The sequence below is a fragment of the Bidens hawaiensis genome, unplaced genomic scaffold (assembly GCF_021521415.1).
Source record: "Bidens hawaiensis isolate Kalapana, Puna unplaced genomic scaffold, B.hawaiensis_p1.1 tig00002438_1, whole genome shotgun sequence".
NCBI classification, from domain to species: Eukaryota; Viridiplantae; Streptophyta; class Magnoliopsida; order Asterales; family Asteraceae; genus Bidens; species Bidens hawaiensis.
The window spans coordinates 2,607,267-2,627,966 of NW_027491134.1; the positions used below are offsets into that span (position 1 = coordinate 2,607,267).

General features: G+C 38.9%; 1 protein-coding gene and 2 pseudogenes across 2 annotated transcripts; 2 read left to right on the forward strand and 1 right to left on the reverse strand.

Annotated features, from left to right (window-relative positions):
* Positions 1-506: 506 nt before the first annotated feature.
* Positions 507-8,723, forward strand: LOC143619443 (uncharacterized). 2 transcript variants are annotated; one of them, XM_077091378.1, is made up of 11 exons: positions 507-756; positions 1,732-1,960; positions 2,118-2,265; positions 2,795-2,914; positions 3,072-3,229; positions 3,762-3,927; positions 4,057-4,193; positions 4,811-5,483; positions 6,250-6,362; positions 6,432-6,687; positions 8,256-8,723. In XM_077091378.1, the coding sequence occupies exons 1-11, from the start codon at positions 558-560 to the stop codon at positions 8,532-8,534; spliced, it is 2,478 nt and encodes an 825-aa protein (XP_076947493.1). In that variant the 5' UTR covers positions 507-557; the 3' UTR covers positions 8,535-8,723. The 2 variants fall into 2 exon arrangements, with proteins under 2 accessions (XP_076947493.1, XP_076947494.1); XM_077091379.1 differs by having other exon boundaries at positions 2,795-2,902.
* A 22-nt stretch (positions 8,724-8,745) lies between these two features.
* Positions 8,746-9,487, reverse strand: LOC143619444 (pathogenesis-related thaumatin-like protein 3.5 pseudogene; annotated as a pseudogene).
* Positions 9,488-10,028: 541 nt separating this feature from the next.
* LOC143619416 (uncharacterized) lies at positions 10,029-12,253 on the forward strand (annotated as a pseudogene).
* The last annotated feature ends 8,447 nt before the right edge of the window (positions 12,254-20,700 follow it).

A 20,700-nucleotide genomic window follows, 5' to 3' on the forward strand; every position in this document is an offset into this window, starting at 1 on the left:
TCTTCATAGATCCACCCCTGGCTGCAATGCAATCACCAAATTTTTATACAGATTACCATGAGAGGAGAGTTCTTGAATGCTACCAACTATAACCAAGATTTTGACTGAAGTTTACATGATATGTATGGAACATGGCAAAGGATCACCAAATGAAAAAAAAAAGTTATCTTTTATAACGTTTTTTACTCTCGTAGCGGCGTGTAAGCATTAATTCAATAACTTGCCTCTCAAAGCCTAACTTATACAATACTCTAGTCTCTTTCTTTTTCTTCTCATTTTAAGTAACATGTACTCTTGATTAAAGACAAAAGTGACACTTTGTTTCAACATAAGTAGTTTTTGAACAACAAATTCGGCACCTTGAAGTAAATGCTATCCATATGAGAGAAAAAAACCCGACCCGTTTTAGAAATGGGTAGTACAATTATGGATCAATCATAGGCATAGCAAATAAAAATACCAAGTTTTCTTCTTTCTGCTAAAGAAATCAAAGGCTAGCTCAATAAACAAATGAATCTTGATTCTTGAACAGTAAAGTTTCAATTTTTAATTATAAAATGCAATCAAATTTCCCAAAGCCTCTGTTACCCCTTTCTTTAATCCCAAAACATCAACACCAAGCTTTGTGTAAGATTGTTTCATGTGCCAACAATAATAATTCTTCTTCATCTTCTTCAGCAGCAAATAAACATGGGTTTAAGCTTCTGGGTCACTCTATTGATGATATCAAATCAAGAATAAATGATTTTGATGGCAGTGAGTATGCTTTCTCTTTCTCTTTATTATGTAATTTAATTCAACTGTTTGCTGAATTATTGTTCCTGTTGATTTATTTGTACTGTTATTAAGATTTTGCTTGTGGGTTCGGTTGAAATTGAAATTATTGTTCTTGTTGATTTTGCTTGTCGGTTCCTAAATTCAGGCTCTTTTAGTAAAAATAATATATATATTTTTTTAAAATTGTTTATACAGTTGAGCTGCCCTTATTGATCTTGATCAGAACCCTTTTTAGGATAATTTCAGTTTCGCAAAAATCCAAACTTTAGGTTCAAAAAGTTTGTGGCTCGCTTGAAGCTCACATCTAAACGATCCGGCTCGGCTCGATTTCTAAACAAGCCAAGCTCAAGCCAAGGTTGACTCGGCTCGTGGCTCGGTCTCTGCTGGGCTCGCTAGCTCCGCTTGTTGGCTCATGTAGATTAAATCCTAATTTTTAATATATAGTAATAACAATAATCTACCAAAAAAAGAAAAAAAACAATAATACATATATTATGCCACTCGAGCTTTAAAACATTTTACAAAAATAAAAAGTATGATCTTATAAATTCTGTAGTTATAAATTTTATGTAATTGTTGTTAAAATTATATTTTTGTCGTTTATATATCAATATCTGTAATAAAAATAATAATATTAACAAGCCAAGCTCGTAATAAAAATTAGCAAGCCAAGCTCGAGCCATCTCGTTTAAGTTCGAGCTCGATCCCGAGCTCGCCCTGACTCGGCTCGATTACAGCCCTAGTTCAATTTGGTTTAGCTTCAATCTGTGGTCCCAAGTGTTATTGTGATTGTTAAATTTTAGGACCCTTTTGTATAACAAAGACCATAAATGGAGTAACCATGAATAAATTGTTGTTAATCAACAAAACGATAATCTAATTTGTAGGTTCCCTAAAACTTTTTTATGTATTTAGTATAATAAACTTATGCACATACATGGTTGGATGTTAAAGGTTCGGTGCAAGATGCATTAAACATTTGGGTATCAAAAACAACAAACTTTTTGAATGAAGTGGCTTCTCCACTTGTCAAGAATGTTCACGATAAAAATCACCCAACGGGAAATGCGTATGAGCTCGGTGACATGGACGAATTCTTCATGGCGGAGCAGACTATTGATGGCCGGACGCCTGGTGGCAATCTTTCATTGGCTGCTATCGTTTCCGTTGAGCAGTTTAGCAGGTGTGCATAAGTTTCTAAGTTGCTATTCATTAGAATCAATTTCAAAATATTTAAATTTAATTTAATTATGGGTAAGAGTGTTAGTGAGTCAACTCAGCTTGACCGGCCCGTTTTGAAAACAAAAGCCAATGAAAGGTTTCTAACATTTTGTATGCAGGATGAATGGGTTGACTGGGAAGAAAATGCAACGAATCTTTAAAGCACTCGTCCCTGCACACGTGTCTAATGATGCACGTAATTTGGTGGAATATTGTTGCTTTAGGTTCTTGTCTAGAGATAGTTCTGAAATCCATCCTTCCCTTAAGGTTTGTGGGTCTCATTTATTATATTAATTATCTGTTCTTATGTTTCATAATTCAAGCTAGAAACTTTCGTTATGATCTTTTAAGAGAACTAGAAGTAGCAATTTCTATCTATTTACATATAGATTGGTTGATTTTGGTTATTGTTTCGTCGGGTCAAGCGGGTGAAGCTAAAACTTTGACTAAAAATGAACTGGGTCAAATGAGTTGAAAGTCATTCAAAGTGTATTGAATGTATAAAACTTCCTAGATCACTTAATTAAGAAATGGGTGTGTAGACTTTGGGGTCATATTGACTAAATTCAGTTTTCAGAACAAATATCAATTTCCTATATTTGTTGTAAGTTTTAACATTATATGTGAATCTTTGTACCACATGCTACTATCAGGAAGATTTTTGTGTTCAATTTGTTACATGATCAGTGCCAATTTTTTTTATTCCAAAAGTCAAATGTTTGACAACAAAAAATACTATACACCTCTTTTTACGCATTTGGACTAACTATTACCATAAACTTTGTTATTATGATAGGAGCCGGCGTTCCAAAGACTTGTATTTGTAACAATGCTTGCATGGGAAAATCCATACACCAACAAAAAGGAATCCCGGGGTTCAATTGGAGAGAAAGCTTCATTTCAGGTTCATTTTTCTGTATGTAATCATCCCTATTGTTCTCCACTAATTATCTTACTTTTGATTCTATAATTAGAGTGAATATATGCATGTTCTTTGTGAGAAGTTTCCAAGAATTTTGTGCATGTTTCATCTCTATGTCGCATTTTAAAAAATGTATTTTTTTTTATTGAAGAGAAAGCTTGTTGGAGAAGAGTCTTTTGTCCGAATTGCCCCGGCTATCTCGGGCCTAGCGGATTGGCCAACGGTACATAACCTTTTCAAAGCTCTTTCTGGTGGCCAAAAAAGCATCTCCTTCCAAGTGTGGTCCAAATATATTGATGAACTTCTCAAGTAAGCTTCTCATTAACTTTTTTTTTTTATTATCGGTTAAATGACTAAACTACCCCTCAACTATTACAAAACAAGGAACTCCGAGAACCAAAGTACATTGACATCCATAGGCAAAGCAGTAATTTTGGATTAAAGCTTTTTTAAACTGAATATGTTATTTATTTAATGTAAAGGTGTCAATTTCAACATCATTTGTACAAACGGGTCAAATCTGGTTGCATTTGTTTGATAACGGGTCAAATTAGTTGAAAGGGCATGTATTCATATTTCAAATGCTTTCAAGTTTCAACATCTCAAAATGTTTTATTTAAAGAAAGTTATATTTTTATGTTAATAACATAGTTTTTGCAGTCATCTAATAAAACTAACTATTTACAATATTCAAAAATATTGGATGAAAAGATGTTGGCCCGTTACCTGGACTTCCCGTTTCACCACCTCTTTTTTCAGAAGTCAGTTACTACTTTCAGTTTAAAGTTTTCTTGATCTCCTACTGACAATTAGTTCTTTGACCCTTACTCCCCATTGGAAGAGTTTATGAGGGAAGGAATTCATACCATGTGAAAGAAATCACTCAAATTTCCGGGGAACAAATCTTATGTCTTGGATCTTGCCGGAAGAGACCCGTTCTTAAATGGGAGAATAACATCGCGTGGCCCGGAAAATTAACGTTGACCGACAAAGCACTTTACTATGAGGTATATGAATATATCTCGTCTCACTTTACATAAAGTTAAATGGTATTATTATTATTATTATTATTTTATTATTATTATTATTATACTTCGTAAGCATCTAGTAATGCACCTGCTTACAAAATGTTGTAGGCAATTGCGCTTAAGGGCCAAGTGGATGTTATTAGGATGGATCTAACAAGACCCGGTGCACAGGTTGAGAAAACACGGGTTGGACCATTCGGGTCTGATCTTTTTGACTCTGCTGTCTCGGTTACCTCCGGTCCAGAGTGAGTAAGCTTCAACAACTCATCTCCTCATTTCTTCACCATAGAAATATCTCAATTGTGAGATCTTAATTTAAGATTTTGACCCGTGCACTAATGAATTGATCATTCAGGTTGTATTTGATGTCTAATTGGTAGTAAACGAAAAAGTTAGCTAAAGAGGTAACAAGTCAAATGGGTCAAAATGTTACATTATTATTGAAGTAATATAGTTAGTTATGTAATCTTATTTGACACTCCAATTTTTCTTTAAAAAATTCTAAACTTATTCAAAAATATGTTTGGGCCAACCCAACCCGACTCTTCCAAAAAAGCATGTTTTGACCCATTACACGACCTTTATAGTTTTGTAATCTTATTTGACACTCTAATTTTTCTTTAGTAAATTCAAAATTCACACAAAATTATGTTTGGGCCAATCCGAAAAAAAAAAACAAAAAAAAAACGTGTTTTTAACCCGCATAAAAACATGTTTTAACCCATTACATGACCTCTGTAATTTTGTAGTCTTTTATAACACAACAAAATTCAAAACTCACCAAATTATCACCAAAACCGTACCCGTTTTGACCCATTACTCAATCTCTATAACTAACTTAAAATCATCACCAAATTATCAGGTCTAAACCATGGGTACTTGAATTTGTGGATTTGGGAGGTGAAATGAGGCGAGACGTATGGTATGCTTTCATCAAAGAAGTCATATCTTTATACCAGTTCATAAGAGATTTTGGACCCGAATATGGTGATCAATCTTTAAAGCATATTTACGGTGCGCAAAAGGGTTATTCACGAGCCAAAACTTACGCCATTAACGGGATTGCACGACTCCAAGCTCTTCAATTCAGTAAAAAGCTCTTAGATGAACCTACAAAACTTGTCCAATTTTCATATTTACAAAATGCACCTTATGGAGACATAGTTTATCAAACACTAGCAGTAAATTGTTGGGGTGGACAATTAATTACAAGATTTGAGGAAACCGAGTTTGATGATGATGATATGCGATCGAATGCTTATAACGGTCATGTGTACGATTTTGATGGTGGGGTGTATTTAAGAAAGTGGATGAGACATTCATCATGGAATTCTAGCGCTTCTATTGCTTTTTGGAAGAATAGTTTGATGAAACACGCGCTTGTCTTGAGTAAGAACCTTGTGGTTGCGGATAAGACGTTGGTTGAAAAGGCGGCGGTTATGTGTCGGCGTAAGTATGCTGAGGTGGAGAAGACACAAGCTACTATTGATGCTGCAATGATTGAAGGGATTCCCAGTAATATTGACCTTTTTAAGGTTGTAATTCTAGCTAATTGGTACTCCTTTTTGGTGTGTACATGAGTCGGTTTTGGGGTTTTTGAAAACCGTTCAGTTCCGGTTTTCACAATGGGTTCGATTCGGTTTCAGATTTTTGGGTATGCCATTTGGCTTAAAATTTTTGGGTTGATAAAAATTTGTCCAAAATCATAAGTTTGGGCCTAATTTCTTTTAGTGATTGATTGATTTACTGTTACGCATTTGGACCAAAAATTTTTAGGCTACACCATTTAGTAATATTTTACAGATTACTTAGCATTCAGAAATAAAATCATAAATTTAATAGCAAAAGTCGGTATTTTGGTTCTTACTGGTTCGATTCAGTTATAAAAGTGGGTTTGGTTTTTACGATAAAAATCATAAAAATCAAAGAGTCGTCTTGGGTTGAATTCTGTTATGTCAGTTATTTCGGTTTTGGGTCGGTGGCACACCCCTAGACCGGTGTCCTTGTCAATTGCAACTTCAACTTCTTTGATCACCTTTTCAGATAAGAACCACATATTTGGTCTGATTTGTCTTCTGGGTAATCAGTTTCCATAAAACCCTCAAAAGTTTAAAAATTTTAAGCGCTTTTTTAGCATAAAAAATCAGCATTTGTTTCACACACCATTAAAGGGACAGAGGAAGTTCTGCAATATATGACAAAGTAGTCGGTATTGTTGTTATTATCATTATTGTTATTATTTTATTTATTTAAAAAAAAGGTCTTGTTCAGTTTTAATGTTGGTTTATCACATTGGTTTAGGAGCTCGTGCTTCCTTTAACAGTCGTTGCCAAAAACTTTGAAAAACTTCGACGTTGGGAAGAGCCTCACTTGACCGTATCTTTTCTTGCATTTGTATACTCGCTCATCTACAGGTAAAACGCATAAATGAAGTCTATTTTTTTATATATATATTAAAGTTTCATTTTTCTTGCATTTTTTAGGAATTTATTGTCATATGTGTTCCCTATGAAATTAATGGTATTGGCAACAAGCATGTTGGTATTAAAAGCGCTCAAGGAGCAAGGCCGCCTCGGAAGAACTTTTGGCAAAGTTACCGTACGCGATCAACCACCGTCTAACACCATTGAGAAAATCATAGCCGTTAAAGAAGCCATGCGTGATGTGGAAAAATATATGCAAAGTATTAACGTTTCACTTCTTAAAATCCGTACAATTATTCTTGCGGGACAACCACAGGTTAGTTTTACTAAATCTACACAGAGTAAATAATTTAAGCTATTTTTTTAATCGTTACAAGTTATTTTTGTTTTTTTATTAGTTTGCAAGGTTCCAATACTTTGTTGTTATAAAGGTTAATTTTCCATTTGACTAAATTTATCCTACAACTAGGGGTTCAAACGAGCCGACCGTGAGCTCACCTAGGCTTGAATTCGGCTTGTTTCGAGCTCTTTGTCTAAAGCTCGAGCTGAGTTTGTGAGTAGTTTTTCAAGCTCGAGGTTACTTTTTTTTCCATAATTATATATAATGTATAATACTTAGTTATTATGTAATTATCTATTTATAAAAAATATTATATTTGTATAACTAGGTCAAGTTATTCTACAAAGGGAGACAAAAATGAGAAGGATGAGAAGGGGTTATAGTCACACAAAAAAAACCCTTAAAAAAATTAAAAATAAATAAATTAAAAATCATAACTCAAAATTTAATAAAAAAGTAAAAACACAAAAATGTTTCCACCATCTTCATCGTTCTTAAAAAAAAAACTCGAAAAAGACACAATGTTGAGTGAAAAATACCATTGTGTCTTTTTGTTTATCATTGTGTTTTGTATTTATTTTCGTCATTGACTGTGTCTTTTTTCCTTGGCATTGTCTTTTTTACTTGATATTGTGTTATATTACTCAACATTGTGTTATATTTTGTTCAACATTGTGTTATATTTTGCGATTTATTGTGTCTTTCTTTAGTTATAATAGTGTCTTTTGTTCATTTTCGTCATTGTGTCTTTTCGGGGTTTTTTTTTTACGAGAATGATGAGGGAAACATTTTCGTTATTTTAATTCTTTTATTTTTTATTTATATTTTGAGTTATGTTTTTTTTTATTAATTTTTTGGAATTTTTTTTTAGGGGTTTTTTGTGTGGCCACAAATCCTTCTCACCCTTCTCCTTTTTGTCTCCCTTTGTATTTTAACTTTTCCCTTGTATAACTAACAGGCTCGTTTGAGCTTGCAAACCTAGTTAATCTAGTGCTCGAACTCGTCTTGTTTTAAGCTCTCTATCTATAAAGCTTACGTTAAGCTTGTGGTAAGTTTTTCAAGCTCAAGGTTTACTCGTTTATTAATTATTAATAACTAGGTTGTTTTTATGTATATTTATAACTATATATATAGTATTATTTAGTTTCTTTTATCATATTTATATATGTAATACTTATTTTTCATTTAATCATATATTTATTATATTAAATAAAAAATACAGTATTTAAATAATTAATAGGCTCATTAAAGCACACAAACCTAGTTAAGCTTGGTATATGAAGCTCTAGCTTGTTTAAGCTCGGTATATTAAGCTTGAGCTTGTAACGCTCAAAATCTGAAGCTCGGCTTGAGCTCATTTAAGCTCGCCTCCAGTAGCTTTAGCGAGCCAATCCCAAGCAGCTCAGCTCGTTTACACCCCTACCCACAACCGAATTTTGTAAATTTGATTTAACTTATTCCAGTTCTTCAAAATAGCATAATCTTCTTCAAACAATTGTTTGTAAAATCAACTATTATCTAAACTTTTGCTTTTTTTTTCTCAGATAACAACAGAAGTGGCTATGGTGCTTTTATTTGGTTCCACTATCCTCCTCACAGTACCTTTCAAATATGTCATCTCTTTCCTCATACTTGACCTCTTCACACAAGAACTCAAATTCAGGAAAGAAATGGCGATCAAGTTGTTAACTTTCTTAAAAGCCCGTTGGGACACCGTGCCTGCAGCCCCCGTCTCGGTTTTGCCATTTGACTCTAGGCAAACCGAAAGTCAAAAGAAGGAGACAAAGGACCAGACAAAATTAGAAAGACCGCGGTACAAATAGTCAGTCAAAATTTTAATCATGTTTATTAAACATTTTCTCAATATTTTGTACATATAGTATAGCTGAAACCTTTTCAAGTTATTAGAAATGATATCGCGAAAACCGCCTACACGTAAGTAATTTGCTTCAACCTTCCCGACCCGTTACACACGAGCTTGTTATCGTGATACGTGCATTGTTCTGTTTGGTTCCTGCATTTTGTCAAAAGTCAAAGTCAAGAGTTTTGTAATGAGTGTTATAAACAATACCTTGGTGAACAAAATGAGACAATAAAATCTGTAGTGTCACATGTTATGATGCTTGTGGGGTCATCATAAGCGTAGCTATATGCTACGGGGCACGCAGTTTTAAATATTATCGAGTAATTCGTCGGCATACACGTGGCAGGATTCGAGTACATTCCCTTGCAACAATACTCGTCGGAGTCGAAAATGTTGCACGTACTCCGGCAGGCAGCGGATTTTCCGGATGACCGGAAAGTTAGCTCCGGTGGGCAGTTTGTCCGGAGATCCGTGTCACAGCCCGCAACCCTGCAGTCGCCTTTGCCTTGAATCGGTGACGGTTATCGGCACGTTAAAACCGTCCACGAGGCTAACATCGTAAAAAGCGGTGTCGCCAAGGGTAAATTCGGCAATTGATGCGGGCGGGGTGCCAGGGATAGAGCAAGTTACTGTGGTCCCGCATGCTCCAGTTTCGCACAAACCGTTGCCGTTTTTGTCAAAATGGCACCCGGTCCGACCCCATATTCTGCCGCCCCAGCCGTGTGGGGCGGAGAAGACGGTGGACTCACCGGGTTTGAGGGTGAAACCGCCGCCAACGAGGGTGGTGTTGGTGGCGGTGATCCCGGGCCATATGGTTTCATGGCAGTTGTTGACAATGGTGAGGTTGGTGCAGTTTGCCCATGATGCAAGGGTAATTATTAGTATGATAATATGAATGGAAGAGTGCATGGTGTGAGTGAGTGTCTTATATTGCGAAAGTAAGTGGTAAGAAAGAGTGTGAAGGAGTGATGGAATACTTGTTGATTACATTATACCTTGCTTTTTGTATCTTCTTGTGTTCCTTGTCACATAAGAATGTTGTACAAAAATAAATTTAAAATTAATTACCAGGATAATCACTTTTTGTTTATTGTAATTAATCTTAAAATGAATAAGCATCACCAAAGTTTAGTTTAAAACAATCATTTTTTTTCTCTCTTTTGATAATGTATACTTGCGATCTTAAATTATATTTTGATATTAGTTTATTTTTGTGATAATTTATACTTATAATATTGATAATTTATTTTATTAATTGCTAAAATCAAAAACTAGAACCACCACCACCTTATATTGTCACTATCACCATACGTAGGTCGTGAAAATGGTTTAAAGAGTTTGCATTGTAAATTGTAATACATGTAAGTTATAGTGTTTGTATTTGTCTGGATGAAATCACTCACAAACACTATATATCTACCACTTGTGGGGTGCCACTATTCTTTGTGTAGTCATGAAATCCAGCCTTCGATCCGCTCTGGAGAATGGAACCCTTCTCTTCCAGCAAAACACCAAGATAACCCAGTTGGGTAAATCGGGTCGGGTCGAAGAAGCCCGCAGGTTATTCAACCAAATGCCTCAACGGAACACCGTGACATTCAACTCCATGATCTCCGTCTACGCCAAAAACAGAAGAATCAAATCTCTTCCATAAAATGCCTAACCGAAACCTGGTTTCTTGGAACACAGTCATTGCAGGGTGTTTACGCAATCACAGAGTTGAGAATGCACGCCAACTGTTCGACCAAATGCCTCAAAGAGATGCTTTCACGTGGACGCTGATCATTACTTGCTATACACGTAATGGGGAGATTGAAAAGGCTAGGAATTTGTTTAATTTGATGCCGGATAAGATGAACCCGGCTTGTTGGAACGCCATGATTTCGGGTTACTTGAATTCTGGAAAAGTTAAGGATGCACGGAAGGTGTTCGATGAAATGCCTGTGAGAGATTTGGTGTCTTGGAATACGATGCTTGGCGGGTATACCCAGATTGGTGAAATGGGTTTGGGTTTGAAGTTTTTTGAGGAGATGCCGGTTAAGGATGTGGTTTCCTGGAACTTAATGGTGGATGGGTTTGTTACGGTTGGTGATTTGGATTCCGCTTTGTGTTTCTTTAACTGGATGCCAGATCTGAATGTCGTTTCTTGGGTCACGATGTTATCTGGGCTTGGTCGAAATGGTCAGGTTGTGGAGGCTAGGAGGTTATTTGATCAAATTCCAGTTAAAAACACAGTGTCATGGAACGCGATGCTGGCAGTTTATGCCCAAAACTCCAAGGTTGATGATGCTTTGAAGCTGTTTGATGAAATGCCTGAAAGAAATGCGGTGTCGTGGACTACCATCATCAATGGATATGCTCGTGTCGGTAAGCTAGATGAAGCGAGTCGTTTACTTGATCTAATGCCATATAACAATGTCGGGGCTCAAACAGCAATGATATCAGGATTTGCTCAAAACAAAAAGATTCACGAGGCGCGTGAAATTTTCAATCGCGTAACCAATCGGGATACGGTTTGTTGGAACACAATGATTGCAGGATATGCTCAGAACGGGATCATGGATGAAGCACTTGATCTTTTTAAGCAGATGGTGAAAAAAGATATAGTTTCATGGAATATTATGATTGCTGGTTATGCTCAATTAGGTCAAATGGATAAAGCGGTTGCTTTATTTAAGGAAACAAAACATAAGAACATAGTTACTTGGAACTCCTTGATTTCGGGCTTTACCCATAACGGGCTGTACCCGGATGCATTCAAGTATTTCATTTCAATGATACAAAATGATAATAAACCAGATGAATCTACATACTCATCTGTTTTGAGCTCGTGTGCAAATCTAGCAACTTTACAACTAGGTACACAAGTTCATGCGGTGGTTGTAAAGACAGGTTATGAGCAAGACTTATTTGTAACTAACTCTTTAATTACTTTGTATGCAAAATGTGGTAAAATGGCGAGTGCAGAACGGGTGTTTTCTTACACCCAACGTGTCGATGTGGTGTCATGGAATTCTTTGATTAACGGGTATGCTTTAAACGGAAACGGGCTCGAGGCGGTGAGGCTATTGGATGATATGGAGGCTGCAGGAGTGAGCCCAGATGACGTCACGTTTGTTGGGGTTCTATCGGCTTGTAGCCATTCGGGTTTGATCGATAAAGGGTTTAGGTTATTTGAGTTGATGAGTCAAAAGTACTTGATCGAGCACTATGCGTGTATGGTTGACTTGCTTGCAAGAGCAGGGCGGCTAGAAGCCGCCTTTCAAATGGTGAAAGAGATGAAAACTGATTGTAATGCGGGTGTATGGGGTGCTTTACTTGATGCGTGTCGGGTGCGTAAGGATTTGAAAATGGCTAAATTTGCTGGTGAAAAACTGTCAGAGATTGAACCGGAAACGGGTTCAAATTATGTGGTGTTATCGAATATGAATGCAGAAATGGGGTGGTGGGATGTGGTTGAGGAAGTTAGGGGGTCGTTGAAAGAGACGCGGGCGGTTAAGCAGCCCGGGTGTAGTTGGATTGAAGTTCAAAACCGGGTTCATGTTTTTATGTCGGGTGATAGGCTTTGGCTTGAGCATGTGACCTTTTGTGGTCATTTGAGGGCTCTAATAGCTCATATTAGCAACACAGGTGAAACTCCTGTTGATGCCCCATAAAATAGTGTCAACAAGGGTTTCATCCGTGGGGATGTTATAACCACCTCCGTCTCATATGAACCGCCAAAAAAAAACACAACCAACACGTGTTGGCGGCGGATCATGGTGGTGTGATTTGAGACGGAAGCTTTAAAACATGGCTAGGTAAATAGGTCACGTACAAACAAGTGCACTACTTGTTGATGATTTAATGGATGTTGTGAACTAATTGTGGCGATCCAAATTATCCCCAAAGAAAGTGATATGAAACACGTTAGCAATCCATGTATTTTTCAAAATTGTACATTTCTGCTTCAATTTATGACCATTCATTCTCTAGTAGGGGGTGGGGGTGGTTTAAAAACCATCACTCGCTCCCACCAATACAAGTGTGTCACCTCACTTCATCACTTTCCATCACTAGTGATGGAATTTTGATGGGGGTGGTGGTGTGGTGTGATAGAAATTTTTTTTTTTGATATTTTTTTACAACTTAAAAATTAAAAACAATAGTAAATTAAAAAAATAAAGGTTACATTAAACAATCTACTCTTCGTCCGAATTCGGAAATTCCAAACCTAAAGAACCTACAAGTTCAACTAGATCATATCTCAACCGATGGTGAATATCTTCGTTCCGCAAGTCTAATTGCACGTTCTCAGGAACGGGAACTTGAGTAGGAGGATCCGGCACCCAATCTGGAGAAATTGCACGTCCGTCTTCTTTTATTAGCATATTGTGCAATATGATGCATGTATATAATATGCTAGAAATCATGAGTTTTTTCATTACACGAACCGGTCGACTAAGTATGCATCATCTACCCTTTAAGACACCGAAAGCTCTCTCAACATCTTTTCTTGCCGATTCTTGCAACTTCTTGAATGCCTTTTCCTTGACCTCGACAGGAAACGAAAAGGCTTTCACAAAAACAGACCATGCCGGGTAGATACCATCGACAAGAAAGTAGCCACGTCTGTAATATCTCCCGTTGACAAAATACGGACAGAAGGGTGCGGTACCATCTGTCACGCTTTGAAACAACGGTGATGTGTATAGAACACTGATGTCGTTGTTTGAGCCAGGAACACCAAAATAAGAATGCTAAATCCATAAATTATTTGACGCTACCGCTTCAAGTACGATAGTCGGTCGTTTGATATCAACCCTAACATACGCCCCTCGAAACTCCCGTGGACAATTCCTCCATTCGATATGTGTATAGTCGATGCTACCGAGCATCCCTGGTAAATGCCATCTAGCCTCATGCGGGCGTAAAGACGTGTAATGTCATGTCTTGTTGGTTTTCGTAGAAACTCTTTGCCATACAATTTAATAATCGTGTTACAAAAGAATGGCAGACATTCACGTGAAGTTCTCTGAGACATTTGTAAGTATTCATCGAATTGATCGGGTGGGTTACCTGTCGCTAATTGACGAATAGCGGATGTGCATTTTTGAAGCGCCGTAAAACTTCGTTTGCCCCTCGCATCATAAGATTCTTGAAACCATTCTTCGCTTGCTTCGACGTCCGCTACAATCTTTAAAAATAAAGATTTCGGCAAACGAAACCGATCCCTGAACGTCTCGTCATTGTATTTCGGCTCCTCCACAAAATAATCGTTCATTAGCACTTTGTGGGCATGTATACGATCATGATCCACCATTTTTTTCTTTCGATGGCTCAGGCCTTCAAGTTCGTTATATAACAACGGGAACCATTCAACAATGTCATCGTCCGAAGACGAAGAGCTATCGGTGTCCAGCGGAAACGAGTTGCTCGGAAAATCCATATTTTGTTGTTTTGAATTGAAGTGGTGAAGAAATAGGTTTTTGTAGTAGAAGATTGAGAGTGTTTTGAGTTGGATTTGATTTTGAGTTGGATTGAAATGGTTGTTAATTTATATTGTTTAATTTTTTTTTTAATTCCTCAACCCAACTGTCGGATTTCTTGGTATTCACCACGTGATGGCCATCACGGCCGGACCCCCATCACGCGTGATGGGGGACCGGCGGCGGTGTTCGTGAGTGATGGCCCTTCGATAACGGACCACCCCCACCATTCGTATCATTACATTTTCACATTATCCTCAACTTTTACCTTTATTTTTCATCATAAAACTTTTTATTGTAATAAAAAATTTCCCCTTATTTAGAGCATGTTTGGGATTGAATTTGAAAAATGCTTATTGTTTTATTAGTGTTTTAAAAAAGCTAATAAATTAAAATGTGTTTGGCAATCAAAAAAATCTTTCTTATTTTAGTTTTTTGAAAGGGTTAAAAAACAGTTTTTCAAAAGCTTCAAATCTTGGCTTTTTAAAATGGCTTTTTGAAAAAGCCAATAAACCAATAAGCATTTTTCAAACGCAATCCCAAACATACTCTTAGTGTAAGCCATATATTTTTATGAAAGACATGAAAAATTATACTGAGAAAAAAAAACTTACTTTTGAGAAAGCTATATATAAATGAGAAAAACTAGAAAAAGTAAAAATAAAATAAAACTCTATCGTCATCGTCATCGTCATCGTCATCGTCATCGTCATCGTCATCGTCCCCATCCTCACTTATGCTAAAAGACCGTGTGTGGTGGATAATGTTTTATGGGAGCGTTGTGTACTGTGTGGTGTCACGTCACGCGTAAAAGGAAAGTAATGGATAATTTCACTTCTAATCATTATTCCATTATTATATATTTTTAATAAAAATAAAACAGTACCACTTTTTATTAAATAAAATAACATAAAAGATTACATTAAAACTAAAACAATACATTAAAATAAAAAATACGAAAAAAATAATAATTAATAAAAAGCACTTAAAATAAATATTAATCGTCTTTTGTCTTCTTTTTTCTTGTCTCCTTCGTCATCTACACCATTTTCCCCATCAAACCCGTCTTCACTTTTCTCGTCTCCTTCTACATCATCGTTCGCGCCCTCACGGTATCGTTCAATATAATCTCTTCTCAAAATCGGGCGAAAAGAAGAATGAATAGATTGCATATACTTTGTTGCGAGCGTAATTGCACTCGTAACCGCCCCCTCCTTGGCTTGGTCGAGTCGGTCATGTGCTCGCTATTTTCCAAATATCGGTTGATTGCCTCGAAGGAAGATGGAGAATCCATTTTTTGATGTTTGAGTATAGAGATTTTTAGGAATTGTAGATAGAATTTATAAAATTGTGTGAAGGTTATGGTTAATATATTAAAAAATGATTTTTTTTTAACTTTTAGCTGGTGTCAAACGACTATGTTTGACTCACCAATCATCAACCAGCACTATGTGGGAAGCGCCCTCACATGCAAACACCTCAAGGCGCCCTGGGGGGTGTTTCCCAGCACTTTCGGGCCGTTTTGGGTGGGGAAAGCGCCCCACTACGAACGTTCTAAGTAATGTAAGATCAAGGTTAAATAAGTTTATAATGGGTGAACACAATTTGAGTCATAGGGCATACATCTTTGCTATTTAGAGTACATGTCAAATGGTCCCACCATTTTTTTTAATGGCAAAAAACTTTTATTGAGTAAAGCTTGTAAGGAGCTAGAGCAAAATAATACAAATTACAAACATATTAAGGCCGACCAAAAATGCCTCATACTCTGCTTCATTGTTTGTACTCTTGAAGTTTAGTTTGATGGCATAAGTAAACTCTTGGCCGTCTAGGTTAACTGGCTTTAGGCCTGTGCCTGAGCCTTCCCCGCTAGATGCCCCATCTGTGAATAAGGTCCATTTCTGACTCTTATCTGTCGGGGTTGGGGGTTGTTGCTCGTACAGGCACTCCTGGATTTTGTCGGTCGGTATCTACGTAACAAAATCTGCCAAGGTCTGTCCTTTGATCGCGGGTCTGGGTTTATACTCTATCGAGTGTTCCCTTAGTTCGATTGCCCACTTAACCAATCGCCCGGATAACTATGGTTTCGCCAACACACTTTTCAACTTGTAATCGGTCAACACATTGATGGGATGGCCTTGAAAGTACCTTTTTAACCTTCTTGCCGCATATACCAATGCCAGTACCAACTTTTCTAGCATTGAGTACCTGGTTTCAGCATCCGACAGTGTTCTGCTGACATAATATATTAGTGTTTGCACAGTCTTCCTGTCTATTAAAAGAACTGCCCCCACTACGATATCAGATGCGGACAGATACAACGTAAGGGGCTCTCCTTCCTGGGGCACGGTTAGTGTTGGAAGTTCCATAAGACACTTCTTTACCCCGAGGAAGGCTTTCTCAGCTTCTGGCGTCCATTTGAAATCTGCCTTTTTCAAGCAATCCCGCAAATGTGGACACAAAAGGATAAGATTTGGCCGCATGATTCGTGAGAAACCTATTCAAGGCAACCAACCTTCTGTTCAACGTCTGCACTTCTTTTACTAAGGATGGGGAAGGCATTCAGGCGATTGCCTAGACTTTGTCCGGGTTTGCCTTGAATCCCTCCCCTGTTACGATCACTCCGAGGAACTTGCCCTCTTCCATCCCAAAGGAACATTTCGAAGGATTCAATTTCATATTGATCTTTCGTAATGTGGAAAAGACGTCTTCGATGTCTCTCAACATTTGATCCTCTTCAATGCTCTTGATGACCAAGTCATCCATGTAGACTTCAAGGTTCTTCCCAATTTGCTCATGGAACGTGTTGTCCATCAGACGCTGATACGTGGCACCCACGTTCTTTAGACCAAATGGCATCATTTTGTAACAAAAAGTGCATTGGTCGGTACGGAAAGCTGTTTTATCTTAATCGCGGGCAACCATTTGTATCTGGTGGTATCCTTTGTAAGTGTCCAAAAAACATTTGAACTTGAAGGGTGCGACCGCGTCAACTTTCAGGTCAATTTCCGGGAGCGTATAGCAATCTTTGGGGCAAGCCTTGTTCAAGTCTTTGAAATCGATACACATATGCCATAAGCCGTTGCTTTTGGGGACCATCACTGGGTTAGAAACCCAGGTTTGGTATTTGAATTTTGCGGATGATCCCAGCGTGCAGTAAGTCTTGCACTTGCTCGTTCATGGCTTTGGTTTGTTCGGGTCCCATCTTCCTCTTCTTTTGTACATACGGCGTATAAGCTGGATTGACCCGTAACCGATGTTCCGAAATTTCTCTTGGAACGCCTGTCATGTCTGAAGGTGTCCAAGAAAAAATATTGGCGTTTTTTATCAGCAATTGTTTCAAGAAGACCCGTACTGTTTCTGAAATGGTTGCCCCGATAGTAACAGTCTGTTCCGGGTACTTCGGGTTGACAACACATTTCTCTGGTTCTATTCGCAATGCCTTCTTGGGGACCTTTGCGGGTTTCGATCCTTCTGTCGCGTAACAGTGCTTGTTGACTCGGATGATTGCTATCCCCGTTCTTGTAGGGACCCCGACAGCGCCGTGTGCTGTAGAAGGATTGGCGTTGAAGTCACCAATCGCCTCCCGCCCTAAGATGATGTCGTGTTTAGACCTTGCGGGTAGGACGAGGAACTCAACGTCCTCGGTCCTTGTATGAATTCCGTTACTGAGCGTGACTGGGAATGTTATGACCCCCTTAGGGTGCATAACTTCATACCCAAACCCGGAAACTAGGGCGTGCATAGGCTTCAATTTTGCCTTATCTTCGTCATCTAGTTGCTCAAAACATTGTTCATACATTATATCGGATGTGCTTCCTGTGTCAAAGAAGACATATTAGGACTGATAATGTCCGAACAGTGCTGTGATAACCAAAGGTTGCTTCATGCATTGGCCCCTTTTCACTTTTGGATAAACTACGGGTTCGCTTTTCCATTCATCCTCATCCGCCTCCATCCGCTTGTATTTTCGAGCAGGCCCCCCTTGAATCATATGCACGTTCAAGTCTTTGATCTGTTTCATTGGGGGACCTTTATATGCGGGAGTTGTGTTTTTCTGCAGGCCTTACCGCACGTTCTTGAGTAAATGCTCAAGTTTTCCCGATTTGATGGCAGATTCAATTTCATTCCGTAGGCTTACACATTCGTTCGTGTCATACCCGATGTCTTCATGAAACATGCAGTGCTTGTTCGGGTTCAGGTTTACCCGCCTAGTTAGTGGTTGAGGCTTCCTGAACTTGATGTTTTCTGTTGTCAGGATTTCTGACGGAGTTTTCTTTAAGGGAGTCCAGTGTTGCTGATCAAACTTACTCGCCTTTCTATCTTTCTGCTTTTGCTCGATCAGTGACCTGGCAACGAACTATTTGGCAGAACTTTCCGGGGGCTGAATTCTGGACCAGATCGAACCCTTCTCTTCTTTTTTGGGTTGGGCGTTCCTTAGTTCAGAATTCGTACTTTGTTTTGATTTTTCTCGCCCTAGCAGTTTTTCTATGGCTGCAAAGACCTTGGCTGCGGACATAATCCCGTCCCAAGTCTGAGGCATACCATCTCTTCCAATCAAACAGCGGACCATCTCTGGACTCTTTGCGTTCACCCTGAATGCCCCCCTCAGCATATCTTCGCTGATTCCACCAATATTCAAGCTCTCGTTGTTGAATCTGCTGATAAAATTTTCTAACGACTCGTTGTCCTGGCGAACAACGCTCAAGATTTCTGAGGGGTCGCACGTATGCATGCGTTGTTGGCTAAAGTGTTGTGAGAACTTGGCAACCAAGTCATCCCAGCTTTTGATTTGTCCGTCCGAAAGCTTTTCGAACCATTCCCTTGCTGCCCCTGTTAGTGTCAATGCAAACACGTGACACCAATAAGGGAGCGTCCATCCGCTTACCCCGTCAATTGCTGTGAAGTTTAGAAAATGATCACTCGGGTCTGTCATTCCATTATACTTTCCCAAATTGCTTGGAATTTTGATATTCGTTGGGAAAGGAGCAGTGGCTATCCGCGGAATAAATTTTGATTTTTCCGTGAACGCGACTGTCCGGTAGGGCTTGGTAAAATCTTCTTCCGCATCACTGTAGTATTCAGTGTGCTTCACCAACAGTCATGGGAGACTGGTGTCTTCCCTGCCGTATTCCCGGCTATCCTCACCGGCATAACCGTCTTCCTGATAAGTGACCTCTCTGTGTCTTCGTGAAGCGTGGCTGTTATCATGCAGGGTTCAGCGAGATGGGACCTGCTGAGTCTGAAAACTCTTTCCATGGCTTTTCGTAAGTGAACGACCAACTGACTGAGACACGTCATTTTCCATGTCTTGAGCACGTCAAACTGCCGACGGCGGCGACGGAGGTGGTGAGTCGTATGTCAAGGTTCTGGCTTGTAGTTGATTCATTCTCACCCGTCATTCATACTCCTTTTTCAACCTTAGTTGTTCCTGTTGGTACCACTCGTCCGAAGTAAGAATAGCTTTTCTAGATCGAGACTGGTGACGAACTCTTGTTTCGTCACCGTCGAGTATGGGAAAATCTCCGGTTCTGTCTTCCAGAACCGGGGTACGAGTGGTACGGCGGGGCTCAACGTCTTCGTACCTCGGGAATTCTCCCGTCCTGTCTTCCAAGACTGGAGTTCGGTTATTCCGGCGAGGTGCCAAATCTTCATGCCTCGGGAACTCTCCGGTCCTGTCTTCCAGGACCGGAGGTAAGTTGTCGGACGAGGTGCTACTGGCGTTTGTCCCTCGAGGACGGACTCATCAAGGACTTTAGAACGTCGGATTCTAGCCGTAGCGACTGTAGATGGTTGTTGGTTCTGACTCATTTTCTGATCACGAAAAAACTTTCAACAAATCGTTCGAATGACCGTATTTCTAGCAAAAACCGGATGGCGCCAATGAAGAAACACAAGCTCGAACTGGATAGTTCGAACTTACGTTTACCCTAGATGTGAGTCTACTGAATAACAAGACGTCAGATCCAAGCTATTTGCCTGGAAAACAGAGCACCGTGAGTCTCGTTACGGGCTGGACACGATGGGGGGACTTCCCACAACCACCCTCCGGCGTGAGAATAATTACTGTTCTGATCGGAATAATCAATACAAGTACAGTTAATTGCGTAAGGCTTGCGTAAGTGAATGAATACCTGAAGTAGATGAAGTTGGTATTTATAGCTGAAGGGTGAGGAAAGGTGATTGGCGGAGTTGTCACTATCATAATATTCCTTTCTCAACTGAATGGACACGTGTCGAGCCACTATTGGATGTGACAGCCTGGACCCGTCTGTTATCTGTGCATGTCGTGTACGTCCATTACGTGTCCAGGTGTCATCTTTCCATTGGTCAATGTCGCTATCAGGTGGTTATGGAGGAATCTTCTAGAAATAATTTGTTACAACTGCTCTTCTATATCGCGTGGGGATCATACGTGTGATGAGTCCCTTACGTTGCTTGCGGGTTCCTTCCGCGGATGGTCATTTGGTAATCTGCGGGTTACGATGGAGATCTTCAAAGCATGTCTTTATGAACTGTGGATGACTTTGCTGGTCCACGTGTTCCTCACATGGATGTCTCTTGACGATCTGCTGGTCAGATTAGGGATCCGCGGGTAGCTTTGCTACCCTACCTCTATAATAACCAATCATTCTAACTTAATACTTGTATCGCCTC

Excerpts from the sequence above, each read along its gene's own strand:
- LOC143619443 (XM_077091378.1), top strand. The coding sequence starts at position 558 with ATGCAATCAAATTTCCCAAAGCCTCTGTTACCCCTTTCTTTAATCCCA. Across the intron at positions 3,230-3,761 it reads TATATTGATGAACTTCTCAA|AGTTTATGAGGGAAGGAATT; the intron begins GTAAGCTTCTCA and ends CCCCATTGGAAG. Across the intron at positions 5,484-6,249 it reads GTAATATTGACCTTTTTAAG|GAGCTCGTGCTTCCTTTAAC; the intron begins GTTGTAATTCTA and ends ACATTGGTTTAG.